Source organism: Narcine bancroftii, chromosome 2, assembly GCF_036971445.1.
Source record: "Narcine bancroftii isolate sNarBan1 chromosome 2, sNarBan1.hap1, whole genome shotgun sequence".
In the NCBI taxonomy this organism is placed as follows: domain Eukaryota; kingdom Metazoa; phylum Chordata; class Chondrichthyes; order Torpediniformes; family Narcinidae; genus Narcine; species Narcine bancroftii.
The window spans coordinates 147,176,943-147,195,012 of NC_091470.1; the positions used below are offsets into that span (position 1 = coordinate 147,176,943).

Consider the following 18,070-nt stretch of genomic DNA (forward strand, 5'->3'; position numbering starts at 1 on the left):
CTGCAGTGCCAGCAGAGATTTGTGCTCCAATCCCTCTGGTTGATTTTCAGATTCACAGGGATGAGAGTTACTCCCTCCGTGAACACCAAGCGCAAGTCCACCTACATCTGTAAGGATGCCTGTCTCGGGTTATCACTGTGGAAATCAATCTCCCCATCAGAACAGGCCCATCCCAGTCACAATGTGGGGCCGGATAAGATGGGTTTTGTTTTCTGGCTTCACACCATGATTTTCTCCAAGTTGAGGACTTGCTTAGAGAATCTGCCCTACTTGAGCGCTGCAGTTCTGCAGAAGCCCAAATCGAAGAAGCTCGCAAACAGGTTCTCAAATCATCTGACCAAGTGACTATTCGTGTCGCTACCCTGAGCCCCCCCAATACCCCTTCCTTGTCCTTACAGACCTCCTTGCTGTGTCTTTTACGCTTCACAATACATACAGTCTTGAAGCATTTAATGGCAGTTGTAAATTCCTAGTGACACCCTGACATTCACATCTGCCTTCCAACTTCATGAAGTGGCAATGACAAATGTATATTATAAACTTCCATGATGTAAGAAAGTTCACAATATCAATCACGTAACTACAGTCCGATAACAGATTAGTGCCATACGTCAAACAGACAATAACAGATACCTGAAAATAGATTATGCAGCGAGTTCAGACAGAGGGTTTAGTGCTTGTCAAGTAGTACAAATGCTCAATGTATAAGGCCATGAGGTCGGATTAATGTTTTCAACTTGTGCACAGCAATCTATCATTTATAAGATCGAATTGACGGTGGCAATTTTAGTTCAAATAATCAAGGCAAAATAATTTGCTGGTGTGGTTCTAATTTTGAAATAAGATTACTGTCCAACGATATTGATTGCAATGAGTTTATTGTCATATACATTGTACGATGTACATTTGCACCGTAATTCTGTCTTGCTGCAGCTGAACAGGTTCTGTGTAATTAAAACAACTGCAGAGTCAACTGAAGAAATCAGTTCCAAGATTTTACAATTAACTGTGTTGAAAGCGGAAGAACTGGGATGGTATCGGGTATGTTGTCTACAGCGAATGAAGGAACGTGGGGAACCTCTGGGGCCTGATGGAGGCTTGCTTTGGGAAGGGCAACTCTCATACTGCACGTCACCTCCTGAGAGATGCCACCAATTGTTGCTGAGATTCAGTGGCAGTTAGAAGAATGCAATCAAAGCTAATGGGGTTGGTTACTGGGAAATTCTTTGTTTAATAATGCTCTGCTCGGGAGACTTGCTGCTAAGTTCAAGCCATGACACAGTCGGGGTGGCTGGGGGGAGACGGGCGATTTCTCTCTGTGACATCAGGAAGGGGAACCTTTTTCATTATTCGCCTGTGGGTCATAGGAAATGCAGCATTTACTGGGCACCTCAAATTGTCCTCGAGAAGGTCGAATCAGCAGCCATCCTGAATTATTGTTGCTTCAAATGTTGGTGTTTCCATGGTATTGTTGGGGTTGGAACGGCAGCATTTTATGAACTAGCAAACAACAACCAGCAATATATTCCGATGTAGGATGGGACATGTTTTATAGGGGAACTACACCTACTGCTCTTCCCTGCAGTGGTCACCGACAGGAGCAGGAGAAGGCCATTCAACCTCTTGAACCTGCTCTACCATTCAGCACGATCGTGGCTGATCTTTGACATTGAGCTCTCTTCCTGCTCTATTCCCAAATCCCAGAATCACGCAGATATCCAAAAATCTGTTGATCTTTCTTTGGAGTGTAATCAAAGTCAGACTCACCACAATCTTCCAGGTCGGAGAATTCCAAAGCTTCACTGAGTTCAGTCCTAAGGAGCTTACCTCATATTGTGAGTGTGTGACCTATGCCCCTTTCCTCCTCCGTCAAGCCCTTTATATGTGGGTATGAATAAGGTTATCTCTAGAGAATAGAAACCTAGACCACCCCATCTCCTAACATGGCAAGCCCACAACCTCAGGAACCAGACTGATGAATCTTCACTGCATTCCTTCTCTGGTCAGTATATCTTTTAAGATCATAACAAATATGAGCAGGAGTTGGTCATCTGTTCCATCAGACCTGCCTGCCATTCAGTAACATCATACCCAAACTGGCCGTGGACTCAGTTCCACCCACCACCGGCTTCGCATGATCCTTAATTCCCCTACTATTCAAAAACATATCTCTGCCTTAAATATATTTAATGAGGCAGCCTGTACTGCTTTCCGTGGGCAATAATTCCACAGTTCTCTAAGTGAAGCAGATCCTCCTCATCTCTGTCCTAAATCTACTCCCCCAAACCTTGAGATAATGTCTCCTCATTCTGCCAGTGGAAACAACCTCCACTTTCTATCATATCTATTTCCTTCAAAATATTACATATTTTCAGAAGATCCTCCCTCATCCTTCTAAACTCCACTGAGTATAGTTCCAGGCTCCTCAATCTAGCCTCAAAAGCTACCCCCCACTCCCCGTTTCCAATCTACTGAACCTCCTCTGCACTGCCTCCAAAGCCAGGAGGTCCTTTCTCCTGTGGGGAGACCAGAACTCCAGGTGTGGCCTCACCTGTACCCTGTACATCCCTGCTCTTGAATTCAATCCTTCTAGCAACAAAGGCCCACATTCCATTTGTCTTCTTGATTACCTCCTACACCTGTAAACCAACCTTAGGCACCAGCGCTCCCAGGCCTCTCTGCACAACTCTTTGTCCATCTTTGAGCTTGGGAGCTGTTATGGAAGAAGTGCCAGTGAGTTTTTAGGATATTTTGTAGAGGATAATAGATAGAGGAGATTATTGGAACATGTAACTTTCATGTCAATATTCCCCCTGATGGGCAACCTTTTTTATACAGTGGGTAGTGGGTGTATGGAACGAGCTGCCGGAGAAGGTGGTTCAGGCAAGTACTATTGCAACGTTTAAGAAAAAATTGAATGGATACATGGATAGGATGAGTATAAAGGGATATGGGACAAATGCAGGCAGCTGGGATGGATGTGAGTCGAACATTTTGGTCAGGATCTGAAAGTTGAGCAGAAGGACTGTTTCCGTACTGAATGACTCCACGAGACAAAACCAACACTTACACATCAACTTGGCACAGCTAAATAAAAATGATTGAAGATGGTTGTGGCTCAATTAAATAGAAAGTTTGTCAACAGCCGTGGTTGCAGTGAACTTTGGTACTTACTTTTCCTGAAACTGCAGGAATCCTGGCTTGACCTGTGGCTTTGCGTTCTCCAGGGACGTGGTTGCCAGGGAAGATGTGGCCAGCGTGGATCCTGGGAGCTGAGGGATGGTTGCCGCCAGCTGTTTCCAGGTAAATAGCGTCGGGGCGGAGGTGACGACGGTGGGACTCGCTGGGGAGACCTGCACAGCTGCAGCCGTGACCATAGCGATGGAAGGGAATGCTGGGGTGCCAGGGGTGCAGTTCTCTACTGGAATTGGGCCGGAGAAGCAAGGTTCCGACTTCACCTTTACTACCCCGCCATCAGCTCGGAAATGGAAACTATGGAAACGGGAAACATCCTGTCAGTCACCCGCAGATTTAAAGAGGGAATGCAGCTGTGAGGAACATCAGCTCTGCCAGCCCTAACAGAAGAATGCATGCTGGAGGAGCTCAGCATGTCATAGTGAATCTACAAAAGTCTGCAGATGCTGTGATTTTAGTAGAGACGCTGGAGGAACTCAGTCAGTTTTACCGTGCCCAAAGGAGGTATTACCATTTTTATTTTTACATTTAAACATATAGGATGGCAACAAACTATTTCCGCTCATGAGCTGCCCAATCTCCTCCCCATTAATTTATACCCCCGCTACATTTCAAATGGTGGAAGGAATGCAGAGCTCCTGGGGAAAACCCACGCAGATACGGGGAGAACGTACAAACTCCTTACAGACAGCGCGAGATTCAAACCCCGGACCCGTTCGCTGGTGCTGTAAAGGCGTTGCGCTAACCGCTACTGCTCTGGTTTTACACAAATAAAAAAAATCCTTCCAATTTACTGCTTGGTGCCGTTGCTATTATGAGATCCACCTTTTTAAACCATTCATTCTCATATGCAGGACCACAATAAAACAGGCATCCAGTCATCAAAGAAAATTCAACATTCCCACATTTTTATAGCACCCTTTTGCAACCTCCTCACTAACTGGGAACAGAGGGGAGCTAACACACTTCAGACAAAGCGTAACCGGTTAAAACAGTCAGAATGCCTCAACTGCTGCCAGCCAATGAAAGCAATTGAGGGTTGGCTGCCATTTCATTTGGAGATGCGGCAGCCAGGTTGTGCACAGCAAGATCCCACAAAGGGGATGCATACTGGTCTTTTGGTGATGTGGATTGAGGGGACAATGCTGGCCAGGGTTCTCTTGATAACCACTGTGCTCTTCCTTAAAATCGCAGACTTTCAACGTTTTTTTGACCTGAAACGTTAACTCTGTTTCTCTCCCCACAGATGGTGGCCAACCTGCTGAACGTACTTTCTGTTGCACCCGTGGCTTTGTGGATGATCATTAATGTCCACAAAAAAAAATATGCATTCCCTCAATGCCACAGTGATACACCAATGGGCCTGGAGTGAGATTCAACCCTCAGCATCCTGACTCAGAGGAAGGGGTGTCGCTAGTGAACCACAGCTGACATGTCCAGCAGAGTACTGTCAGCTCACACCGATCCCGGTGCGGGCAAACCTCACTCATCAGAGATGGCAGACTGGGTTGGCTGCATTGGGAATTTTCCTTGGCTCAGCCCTGTGTTACCCTTACTAATCTATGTTAGTGTTTATTTCTGGGGCAGGGGAGTCCTCCAACCCCCCTCTGCCACTGCTACTGGCTACTTTCCCGACTACAAACTCCACAGCTTTCTCCCAGTTGAGTGAAACACGAAAGTCTGCAGGTGCTAGAATTGTAGTCAAAACACAGAAATGGTGGGGGAACTTGGACGGTCTCATGCCGTCCATAGGTAGAGATATATTACTGATGTTTCGGGCCTGAGCCCTTTCTCAACCCCGTACCTTAACCTTCTATGGACGCTGCGAAACCAACTGAGTTCCTCCAGCATTTCTGTGTTTTGAGCTTTCTCTCAATTGCCAGCTCTGTCGTGATGACATCAAAGTAATTGGACCTTGAATAACCTCTGCATTTTTTTTAATCTGCATAAATTATTTAAATAATAACCTGATCTAAATTAGAATCATGCTTGGGTCAGAGCAAGGTTATTTGCCACTTCATAAATATAAACAGCATTAATTTAAAGGGGCCAGGGCTTAAAGTGGAGTTCACTGCAGCCTATTCTAGTGAAATAGATAAGGACAACACTTCACAATAAAACTCCAATTAGAGAGGAACAGATTTTTGTGACATTTGTGCACCAAATGGGGTATTACCAGCAAAGCCAGAATTAATTAAAGTGGACAATGAAAATTTTGCTTCCTGAACATTTTCGGGTGTATTTTATGGATTTTGGGCATCTGATCACAAAAAAAAACATTTTTTTTAAAGCTATAACCATTTTTGTGAGTTCCTGTCATATATTTTAAGTCTACTTCAAGCAGACAAAACCACGAAGAGCAACATGTTATTGAAAATAAATTTTCTGCATTCCCACTTGGACTCCTTCTCCGCTGATCTTGCTGCAGTCAGTGACGAACATGGTGAAAGGCTTCACTAGCACATTGCGACCATGGAAAAGCAGTATCATGGCCACTGGAATCCATCAATGCTAGTCAACTATTGTTGGAGACTGACATGAGGGGCATTAGATGCTGAGTACAAACGAAATTCAGTGGCAAAACCTTTTTAGGTCAGTTGAACTAATGCAATGTATCAGCATCATTATGCGATTAAACCTAAGTTCAATATAAGTTCATTTAATGTTTCCCCAACTTCCTACACGATACAGCAAATCTGAAATGATCTTTGTGTTCAGTTTGATGCTGCCTGTCATACTCCACAATTTATTTTCAGGAAGCAAACCTTTTGAAAATAAATTGTTGTCCAGTGTTACCCATCCCAAACTGTCCTTGAGATGAGTGGCCTCCCTGGGCAGAGGGGAGTGGAGTAAGCTTGGGGTCACTTATGGGCCACCTTGGGTAAGGGTGGGAGACTTCCCTCCTGAGAGTATTGTAGTTCAATCAAAGCAAAACAACCTGCTGGAGGAACTCAGTGGCTCAGATCAAGATCCTTCAACAATTCCTTCTCCCTTGCAGATGGTGCTCGACCTTCTGAGTTCCTCCAGCAGGTTGCTTTTTTTCCTCCAGATTCCAGCGTCTGCAGTCTTTTGTTTGTCCATTGGGGCATTCAATGGATTTTAAAACAACCTTGCAAATTCTTTAAATTCCAGAATGTATTTAACCCCCATGACCTGTAATGCTCTATTTGGTAGCAGAAATAAACAGGCAGTCTATTTCTAAATGGAGAGAAAATTGTTGCAAAGGGACCTGGGGGTCCTCATGCAGGAGCCTGAAGGTAAACTTGGAGATGGAGGAGGTAAATGCAATGCTGGCATTTGCTTCAAGAGGAATAGAATACTTAGGGCAGGGATGTGATGTTGAGGCTTTATAGGCACTGGTGAGATCTCACTTGGGGTATTGTGAGCAGTTTTGGGCTCCCCATTTAAGAAAGGAGGGTTCAGAGGAGGTTCACTAGGACAATTCTAAGAGTGAACATGAGGAACATTTGACAGCTCTTGGTCTGTACTCATTGGAATTTAGGAGAATGGGGGAGGGTCTCATTGAAACATTTTGAATGTTGAAAGGCATGACAGAGCAGATGTAGATAGGTTGTTTCCCATGGTGGGAGAGTCGAGGAGAAGAGGGCAGAGATGAGGAGGAATTTCATTTAAACAGAGGGTGGTGAATCTGTGGAATTTGTTGCCAAAGGTGGTTGTGGAGGCCAGATCATTGGATGTATTCAAGGCAGAGGTTGATAGGTTCTTGATTAGCCAGGGCATCAAAGATTATGGGGAGAAGGCAGGGCAGTGGGGAAAATGGATCAACTCATGAATGGCGAGGCAGCCTCGATGGGCTGAATAGCCTATTTCTGCTCTTATGTCTTGTGTCACAATGTGATGTCAACTCATAATCCGCAGGCCTTAGATTTTTTTAAAAAATCCACTACCTGCCTCCTGTACCCTTCTCAATTTCTGGGTTCACAATGGAGAATTTGTAATTTGTAAAGTGAGGCAGTGGAAGAGCTCCTCTACCTCAGCTGGTTTGGTTGCTGAGGGGAGTTGTGGCGTTTTGCTCCCTGCTAGTCACTGGCCTTTTTTGTGGCTTGGGTAGGGTTGGGGTTGGTGCCGGTCTCATGCCTCCTGACTGCATTAATCCAGGGCCTCGAGCTTGTTTTGGGGTAATGCGTGGCCATTCCAATCCTGAAGGGACTGCAGATGTTGGAATCTGGAATAAATATTGGAACACTAGAAGAACTCAACAGGCCAGGCAGCATCTGTGGAAGCAAAAGATTTTAGGTTGAGAGGCCTTGTGACCCCATAGAGGCTGACTGACTTGCTGAGTTCTTCTGGGGTCCTGTTTTTTTTGTTTGTCATTCTCTCCAGTTTGTTTCACTCCTGATGCCATCCGCACTCTGACGATCCACTGTACATACCCAGCACTCAGAACCCCTCAGTTCCCCTCCCCCCACAGTCTTTCCCTCCCCATTCTCCCAGCCCTACACCCTGGCAGTGGAGGTACAAGTAACACGAGGTCCTCTGTAATTTCCATCAGCTGCCACACGATCCCACTACTAGACACATCTTCCCCTCACCTCCCCTCTCTGCCTTCTGCAGGGACCACTCCCTCTGTGACTCACTTGTTCACTCATCCCTCCCCACCAATCCCCTGCCATGCCACCTTCCCCTGAGGCTACAGGAAGTACCGCACTTGCACCCACACCTCCTCCCTCACCATCATTCGGGGACCCAGACAGTCCTTTCAAGTGAAGCCATTTATGTATCTGTGGGAGTTATCTACTGCATCCAGTCTACATCAGAGAGACTTGGTGCAGACTGGGAGCATCGGTGACAGGGATCTCCCAGTGGCCAAACATGCGCATCACTCCCATGCTCCGATGTCTGTCCATGCTCTCAAGTACTATTCCACCCAGACCACCCGTTAATTGGAGGGGCAACACTTGATTTTCCGTCTGGTCAATCTCTAGTCAGATGGCATTAACATCGACTTCTCTGGTTTCTACTCACCCACTCTCCATTCTTTCTCCCTTCCCTTTCCCTCTGTCTTCTTTCCCCCAGTCTTCCCTCTCCATTCCCAGACCCATCCCTCCTCCCCTCTTGCTGCTGTGTTCTCCCTCCCTTATCCACCTACTACCTCCTGCTCCTTCCCTTGCCCCTTCCCACCTACCATTTTGTTCAGGTGCCTGCCAAATATTTTCCATATGAAGGGCTCAATCTGAAATGATGGTTCTGTATCTTTATCTTTGCTACATAAAGGACACTGTTTGACCTGCTGAGTTTCTCCAGCATCGTGCTCTTATTGATGGGACTGAGGCCTGGTTTTATAATGATGCACAAGGTAATGGACTCAGGAAGGTGCTGCATGCTTCAACCACGCCCGCGGTCTTCATGCACTCGTCATTCACCGTGGTTAGCCTGCATGTTTCTGCTTGGCTCCACCCCATTGGTCGCTCGATCGCACCTCGTTTTCCGTTGCCTGGTAACACTCACTTGGCATGTTTGATGGCCCCATCCAGGGTGCTGAAAAGGGCACCACAATCCTCGACCACGCAGTGGAAATGGACTTTGTGCAGGAAGTCACACTGGCTCTCACAGTAATCCTCCGTAGTGAACCTAAGGATGAGACACAGCAACCAGTGAGGACGGAGCTTCTCGTTACGGCTCGTCAGCCGAGCAACTTGGGGGCTTCCGAATGCCTTGGAGCTCTCCCTTGGGGGTGCCGACACATCGCTGTATAATTCTGGAGCACTGTGTGAACCTACGCATCTGTAAAAGGATGCACTTGCCATGAAGGAGTGCGACAAAGATTCACCAAGGATGGTCAGTTTGCCGGAAGATCTGGGTCTTTCAAGGTTCAAAGACTGAGGGGTGGCCTCATCGAAAGTTGCAAAAACACCGACAGGAATCAGCAGGCTGGACATGGAGGATGTTTCCTCAGGTGTAGGAATTGAGAATCAGAGGATAGGGGCTCGGAAGAAGAGCCTGAGAGGAGGAGGAATTTCTTTGCTCAGAGTGTGAGGAGTCTGTGAGATCCTCTGGGCTCCGAAAACTCTGACAGCTCAGTCAATGAGTTCATTGAAACGCACATCTGGATGTGCAGGGCCACAGATAAAAGGATGGGGTAGGAGAACGGTGCAGAGGAGGAAGATCAGTCATGGTCTTGAACTCGGAGGGCAGGATGGCCCACTCCTGCCCATTATTTCTGCTCATTTTTATTGGCCAAGGAAGGGCTTCAGTATAAATTTACCCTCTTTTTTTTAGACATACAGCAAGGATACAGACATTTCCGGACCATGAGGACGTGCCGCCCAATTACACCCAATTGACCTTCAACCCTCCGTACATTTTCAAGGGTGAGAGGAAACTGGAGCACCCAGGGGAAACCCACAGAGGCGCAAGGAGAACTAACAAACTCTTTACAGACGCGAACCCAATTCCCTGGCCCTGTTATAGTGTTGTGCTGATGTTCACAGATGTTATGCGCTGATGACACACGTCTAGGTGGTCACTGCCATTGCCTGAAAAATTGCCTAATTTGAGTATAGGATGCGGGGCCTTATAATTGGATGTCGACATCCTGCTTAATGACTGTAAAACGAGTGCAGCCAGGATTGTACATTCTGCATAGACTGCGTCAGCCGTGTACACTGAGTGACTGCGACGTGCCATTGTTGGAGAAACATGGTAGCCAATTTAGGCCTATAAGCTGAGCAGTCACAAACGCACTGTAGAAACTCAGCAGGTCACGGAACATCCATAGGAACTAAAGGGTCACTGGCATTTCAGGCCTGGGCCCTTCGTCAGGTAAAAGCAAGACAGGTGCCGGTAAAAAGGTGGGAGGAAGGGGGAGGGAAGGACAACAGGTAAGAGGTAACAGGTGGGCAGGTAGAAAAGAAGTGATAGAGGTTCGAGGGTTATTTTCTGATAGGAGAAGGAAGGGAAGGGGGTTGGTGGAAATTTTCCTTCCTATGGATGGTGCGTGACCTGCGGAGTGTGTCTCCAGTACATTTGTGTATTGGACTAGACCCCAAAATCTGCAGATGTTCTTCTTTAACTGCTCCAAGGGTAATGTGATAATGACAGGACAGTCAACGTTATGGAAGTGAGGTAAAGCACAGGGTCTTCACAGAGAAGCAGAACCTCCAATCCACAACTCACACAAAGGACAATCCCTCCAACAGGGCAGGGTTCCCTCCGCTGACACACTGCTAGAGAACCTGATAGAGGGAGCATCTCTTGTCTCTACCTGCGCAGGTATTTTTCCCAGAGTTCCGTGCGTTTCTCTGGCCTCTGCTGGGCCATCACTTTACTGATGTAGGAAGCCTGCTCTTCATCAGACTGCCCACAGTCTGGTTCCGCCTTCAACAAGCTACCCAGTCCTCTGTTGCTCTGCGATACCTGGTGTTCAGAAACAAATGGTCAGGCCTCACTCTAAGATGCAACACATGTAACACGGGCCTCTGCCCCTCCCCCAGTCATCCGAAACCTGCATTTCCAGAGGGGTGGGGATGGGGGCGGAAGCTAATCGGTGACCCCACCCCTGACCCTCAGCTGCTTCTGGGAAGGCAGCCAGGGTTCCAGACCCTCCACCGTCGTGCCTTTTGACAGTGCCTCCATCTTCCCAAGAAATCTGGAGCATGACTCTAGGCACTTTGATGAATTTGAAGACAACAATGGATCTGAGACTTGGTTTTAGTCAATCTGACTTGGGAACCCACTCTAAGATATAATTCTCTTCATATGCTTGTGACGTGTGGCAGTAAATGGTCAAGTACTTTGAAATATGGAACACATTTGGCATAGGATTCAGACTGTGGGGTCATCATGACTGAAAGCCTTTGTGTTCAGGCACAGATAACTGGCATTTTTTCACCCTAAAATAAACCATTCACAATAAATATATATACCAAGGAAAATAGTGCAAAGTCTTTTCACATTCTTAGGTTCTTGTCTGTATATACAGTTTATCACTGTGCAATGTCGTGTTAACCATCATACGACATAGTACCATGCTCACTAATGTGGGTCCCCTGAGGTTATTCTCCCTTCTGTTGTTTGAGAGGATTCCCTACTGATCTCAGCCTATCAATGCCCAGTAGCGGAATGATCCTAGACCACTCATTCTCAACGGGGGCCCTACACACCTCTCCCCCAGGGGCCACAGCACATTGAAGTAAAAGCCTTGTTTTCTTTACACCTCACGTACCATGATTTTTTTTTACAAATGTTTTTTAAGTAGTTGGTAGGAGAGGAGTACGGAAGAAACTAAAACTTGACTGCTTCACGGGGAAGGGGGCCCCTAATTCTTGAGCTGCGGCTGAATAACGTTGAGGATGGCTGCAGTTCTTCCCCACAACGCCCTCGCATCGGCTGCACCTTCAGCACATACTCCTGCAGCCAGATGTGCCAGTAGGCAGCATTTCTCCCCCACCCCCCACCCCCCCCACCGACATCTCCGTGTGCTGGAAGGCCAATGGGTCTCAGGCAGACTGAAGGATGCCTTTCAGTGAGTCGAAGGTCTTCCAGCAGCTCTGGATGTCCGACTCTGTGTACGTCCACAAATCAAAACAGTCCTCTGTCACACAGCTGCTGGGGATGAACCACGACAAGGACCCTTGAGGCCTTCTCCACAAACTCTGAGCGAATAATTTATTACCCATCCTCACCTGCCCTTGGAGCAGGAGTTGAACTACCTCCTTGTCCTGCTAGGCCACTACAAAGCAGTGAGACTGAAGTCACACTTTGACCAGATGGGGGACATCGCTGTGGGTGAATCTACACTTTCTTTAAAGAAATCTGAGATTTTATGCACCATTCACAGATTAATTTTAGTGAATTTAAAATCTTTAGTTGGCAGAGTGGGATTTGAGCTCATGTCACTGGGTCATAACACATGGGCATGTAGCTTAACAACATCATACCCCTCTGTGAGCCTGTGCCTATCTGAGAAGCTTGATAGAGGCACTCACCCTGTTGAGAAATGAGGATAAGAGGGATGCATTCCCAGATTCCATGTGACCATTGGATTCACCCCTGAAAAGAAAACACATGTTTCTTAGTCCTGTCATAGAAAGGTTTCAGAGAGGTGAACCTTGTGGGCTGATTGAATTCCCCGATGCTGGTAAACCTTTGGTTCAATGGTCCATCAAACATCCAAACAAATCTGACTGCAAGCCCAACCAAACTCAGCAGACCGATCAGCTTCTATGAAGGCAAAGGGATGGCTGATGTTTTGGGTTAAGGCCCTGCATCAAGTTGAACATAGAACATTACAGCACAGTAAAGGCCCTTCGGCCCATGATGTTGTGTCGATCCACTCAATAACCTGAACCTTCCCCACCTCACACCCATCACCCTCTATTTTTCTTGCATCCATGTGCCTGCCTGAGTCTTCTCATTGACCTTATTTACCAGCCTCCTCCACCATGTGCTCCTCATGCAGAGATATCAATGTCGAGCAGCATCAGTGGGAGAAGAAGAATGACCGATCATTCCCTTTCTCCTACTGATGCTGATCGGTCTGCTGAGTTTCTCCAGCAGTTTATTTTTGGATTATCAAACAAAATGTTCACCGTTTTTCTCCACCCCCCCACCGGGAATCAAATGTTTAAAGAGTCTAATCCTGTACCATCCATATATCTGCCAATCCAGGGCAAATTGGAGGAGCAACACCTAATATTCCATATGGGCGCTCTCCACTGGTTGGCATTAACATGGACTTCTCCAGTTTCTGTTAGGTCACCCCCCTTCTCTTCTCCATCTCTCTGTCATCCTTCCCTCCCCATCTCCTCACCCTCTCACTTTTCAGCTTTATTCACCCATGACCTCCTGCCTGCTGGCCTCCCTCTTCCCCCACCATTTTATTCACAAGCTATAGGAGAAGAAGATGGCCCATTGAGACAACAGGCAAGAAGCCACATGTTGGCCAGACCAGGAAACCCTGGGAAATATTCTTTTTCCTAAAGGACAATTGTGCACCACGCCCCTCTGCTGAAATTTACTTTTTTTTTAAAAGCCCCTTGAAATTTAATTTTCCAACTGCTGTGATAAGATTCGAACTCATGACTCAGGATCAGGGCTCCAGAACTCCAAAAACTATTACCCTCAAGGCTTCCTCCTTCCATTGATGTTAGAACTTGGCACTGAGGCCCAGCAAGAGCAGACATTGGAAATGAGGATGTTCTCAGCAGGGAGGCTGCTGCATCTTTATGGGCCCTTTTTGTCCAGTGTCAGAGCGGACATTATTACATGTGGTTATGGCCGTGTGCTCGCTGCCGATACCATTTGATCGGCTCAGTCAATAAGATAGGTGTTCCTTGATTCCTAAACATGTCAAAGGTTATGGGGAGAATGGGGTTGAAAAATATATTGGCCACGATTTGAATGGCAAAGTAGACTCGATGGGACAGATGACCTCATTCTGCTCCTATATCTGATGGTCTTCTGCCGAGAGTTTACGTTAGTTATCAAGCAGCCAATCACACCAATCCCATTTTGGCCTTTCCTCCTTCCCATCAACTCCTCCTATGCTCTTGGCTTTCTACCACTCATCCACTCTCCAGGGACAATTTACAATGACCCAGTTGACCTACTAGGCAGCTCCTCTCTGAGGTGTGGAAGAACGCTGATGAGGCTTGATGTTGATGTTCAAACAGACTTAATGACCTGTACACAATACACCAAAAACTAGTGTGAAAGTTCAACATGCAATTAGCAAGGCAAATTGTACTTTGACCCTGGTTGTGACAGGATTTGAATAAGGGATAAAGATCTCCTCCTGCAATTACACAGACCTTTGGTATGTATTTGCCAAGGAGGGAGTGCCTTAGATATTCACCAAAATCATTCCAGGGTAATTTGCCATTGGAGAGAGGACTGAGTAGCCTACGCCTCTCTTCTCTGGAGGTTAGAAGGAGGTGGTGGGGGAGGTGTGACCTCATTGCCATATACATAGTGTTACAGAGTGAGATGGTTTCTCTGGCCTGGAGAGTTTAATTGATGGAGAGATGAGAACATTTCCTCACCTGGGGTGGTTGGGGGGGAACAGTGAATTTTTTTCCTCATAGCTGGAGAAAGCTATTTTGCCCATTGAGTCCCTGCTGGCTCCCAGCAGAACAATTCCACCAGTCTCAGTTCCTCTTGCTTCCCCTGCAGCCAATTAGCTCTTCCAAGTCATCAACTCTCATTTTCTCGTCCAGCTACTTAACCAGCAGAATTAAGATGCCCCTCAAGTCTTTGATGTGCGATGAGGTGTTATGTCACAGGGAGAATGTGCAAACTCCGCGCAGACAGCGCCAGGATTGAACTGGGGTCAGTGGAGCTGTGCTGCACATCCCCAGAATCCTTTCTTCTTAGTTCCTACCTCTAAGATCACGACCTGAAACATTTTGAATGTTGACAGCCGTGGAAAGAGTAGACGTAGGAAGGTTGTTTTCCCGTGGTAGGTGAGTCTCGGACAAGAGGGCACAACTTCAGGATTAAAAGGCATCCACAGAACAGAGACGAGAAGACATTTCTTCAGCCAGAGAGTGGTAAATCTGTGGAATTTGTTGCTATGGGTGGTTGTGGAGGCCAGGTCATCAGGTGTATTTAAGGCAGGTTCTTGTTTAGCCAAGGCATCAAAGGTTATGGGGAGAAGGCCGGGCAGTGGGGCTGAGTGGGAAAATGGATCAGCTCATGATTGAATGGCGGGGCAGACTCAATGGCCTATTTCTGCCTTGTGGTAATAGTCTAAAATGTTGACCTTCCATTTCCCTTCACAGACACTGCCTGACCTGCTGGGTTCACGGCACCACATGCCAACTGGCTCCCTACCCGTGATCCTTCAGGCTGAGGTCCAGACTCTGGTCCTGCAACGAGTCTTGGGTCTGCGCCTTGACTGCATCACTCGTGTCCTGTTTCAATTCAACCAGACCAAACTGGTTTGCCTGTGCTTGCAGTCCATTCCCTGCAACGAGAAAGGCAAATGCATAACAATGAGCCATTGCTGGTCAGTGATGTTGCCAGTAATCTGATTGGTTCTGTCTTGCCCTCTGCGGTGGAACAAGAGGAGTGATAATTTTTGCAAAAGGACATTAACCCATCAGGATTCTCAGGAGTAGGAAATGTTGGTTGAGAGTAAAAGGGAACGAGGCAAAAAAAAAGTCTTTGTTTTTCAGCAGGGCTTGTCATAACTAATTTGTGGTCCTGCCTCGTAACCATTTATTAAATACTATGTTAATACTGAGATGCTCTGGCAGGTTCAGAGTGGTAGACAACCTTCATCTCCTATCAGGAAGCCTCCGTTTCCATGGAAACAGTGCAGCCTCTCACCGAGCATGCCCAACAGGAACATCTGCCGTCTCTGCCAGATCAAACTTGACAGCCAATCAGATCAGTTCAAGCAGCGTGACCCCCCCCCCCCCCACTAAACATCCCCCCTCCCTCCCCACACCCCGATCAAATTTATTAGCAAGGTATTTAAATTCGGTGTGTGCAAGAGGGAAAAATAATCTGCTGACAGGACTGTCTAGATTTCGGTTTTCCTGAAATATCCGAGTGACTGAAATATTAATTTGCCCTCAGGCAAAAAGAAAAAGATTTATTTTTTTAAAAAGGAAGACAGTGCTTTTGCTCAAGTCAGCTGGCTAGGTGAATCTTTGATTCAAAAGAACACTTGCATTTGCATAGCACCTTTCATCTGGTATGTCCCCAAAACTCCTTTGTAAGTGACTTTTGAGTGCTGTGACTGTTGTGTGGGTCAGGAGTTGCTAAGAAATAAAATCCACCCAAAACATTGCTGACTTAAAAAATTTAGCCTAATCTTCTCAAAGAGATTACGGGTACTAGAACAACTAAATTGAGTTACTCAAAGAGGCAATAAGGAGGGTTGATGAGGGAAAGAAGCACAAAAGTCTGCAGACGTTGCGATTGTAGTAGAAAGACAGAAATGCCGAAGGAACTCAGCAGGTTTCGCAGCATCCATGGGAGTGAAAGATATATAAACAGTGTTTTGGGTCTGTCGGGGAAACTGCAGAGATATGGTGCGATGTTGGACTCGCATGGATAAAACATTCAGTCAACTCAGAGTTATGATTTCATTGGCTTGACAGAATCTGGCCCAAGTAGATCGGGCAGATTAATCCCATAATTAATTATTTCAAAACGGTTTGAATTGAGAAGCATTCTAATTGTTAGATTTTCCCCTTCTCAATATGAAACTGAGTTCTATTAACCAAGGGCTGGGTGAGAATGTTTAGCCTGCAGGTTTTAGCTCACAACATCAACCCTACACTCAACGTTAGCAAGTGACTGTGGACCAGGAAGGGGAAAACCAGGAGAGCACAAGCCAGTCCTCCTTGAGTGGAGAGGGAGAGGGTTCGGAACTTCACACTCCTGGGTGTTCACATCTCTGAGGATCTGCCCTGGTGCCTGCATGTCAATGCCACCATGAAGGAGGCTTGTTAGTGGCTCTACTTTGTGAGGAGTTCGAGGAGATTGATATGCCACCAAGGGCTTGCAAATCTCGATGGCTGTTCCGAGGAGAGCCTTCAACTGGTTGCATAACTGCCTGGCACGGAGGTGCCAATGGACAGGAGAGGAAAAGGAGCCAGTGAGTTGCGAACGCGGCCAGCGCCATCATGGGCACCAGTCTTCACTCCATTAAGGACATCTGCAAGAGGTGGTGACTCAAGAAAGCTGCCTCCATCCTCGAGGACCCCCACCACCCAGATCATGACTTCTTCTCACTACTACCATCAGGAAAGAGTTACAGGAGCCTGAAGGCGAGCACCCAAAAACAGCTTTGTCTCCTCCACACTTTTGCACTAATTTATTTTGTTTTACATAGCGTATTTACAGAAATGTAATTTATAACAATTTTTCCACCTGTAATGCACAAAACATTGCCACCAAACAATGAATTTCATGGCAATAATTCTGATTCTCTTTTAAATAAACCAAGCCCCTGAATGAACAGTTGGAACTGGATGTGGGGTAGTTTCAGAGACCCGAACTTATGTGGCATCATGGTTTAAAAAAAGTCCTTAAAAATCTCAGAGGGATTTATCTTGTTTTAAATTATATCAAACTCAGAGGAAGTTCCTTGCTCTTTTATTCACACCTAGATTTACCCATTCCTCTGGGGATTTGAACTGTTAATTAAGTTTTGGAGAGTTATCACGTTACAATAAAATGTAGATTGGCTCGATAAACAGTAACCATAGAGAGAAGGAAAAACAAATTAGAGTTAAAACTTCAGGATAAGGAAGCTTTAATCAAGCTGACTAAATATTTGAATTTTTAACACAGAAAGGGAAAAAAAACAAGGAAGTAATTTGTCCTTCTGTTAGGATCATAATAAAGGAGGTTATTAATGGGACATTAGATGGCCAAGCATTACTGAAGGGGGCCTGAGGGTAGGGAGGTCCAAGGATAGTTTTAATGTTTCTGAAAGCTTTGAGACTTCCCCTAAAACAACTTTATGTGTGTGATATATTTGCTTAAAAACTGCCAGAAATTTCTGTGAGGTTTTTGTTCATTAAATCCGTGAGAGACTGTACTGATCGTAGGCATTGATTTGGATCAAATATCAAAAGGTAAGGTGACGAATGTGGTATACTCATGCCTGTTTAGTATCATCACCTGGAGCTACCTCACACCCCACCAATACTTATCCCGTCCTCCGATTACAAAGAGGCAGAGTGATCAAGCTAATAGAGCTGCACGTCTCACTATTCTGGTTCGATCCTGAGTTTGGGTGATCTCTGCGTGGAGTTTGCACATTCTCTGTGCAGTTGTGTGGGGTTCGTCAGGGTGCTCCCATTTAACTCCAGTGCTGGGTCACTCATTTCTGTAAATTGTTCCCAATGTGTGGATGAGTGGCAGAATGTGGAGGAAATGGGCGGGAATGTGGATA

General features: G+C 46.3%; 1 protein-coding gene across 4 annotated transcripts in view; it reads right to left on the reverse strand.

The window, feature by feature from the left end:
- Positions 1-18,070, reverse strand: part of casz1 (castor zinc finger 1) — a 360,461-nt gene that overhangs the window by 29,222 nt on the left and 313,169 nt on the right. For all 4 annotated transcript variants that reach the window (XM_069918493.1, XM_069918491.1, XM_069918492.1 and 1 more), the window contains 5 exons: positions 14,989-15,121; positions 12,144-12,207; positions 10,421-10,572; positions 8,665-8,787; positions 3,175-3,492 (listed from right to left, as the gene is read on the reverse strand). In XM_069918493.1, coding sequence (XP_069774594.1) covers positions 3,175-3,492; positions 8,665-8,787; positions 10,421-10,572; positions 12,144-12,207; positions 14,989-15,121 — 790 coding nt within the window. The remainder of the gene's footprint in view (positions 1-3,174; positions 3,493-8,664; positions 8,788-10,420; positions 10,573-12,143; positions 12,208-14,988; positions 15,122-18,070) is intronic.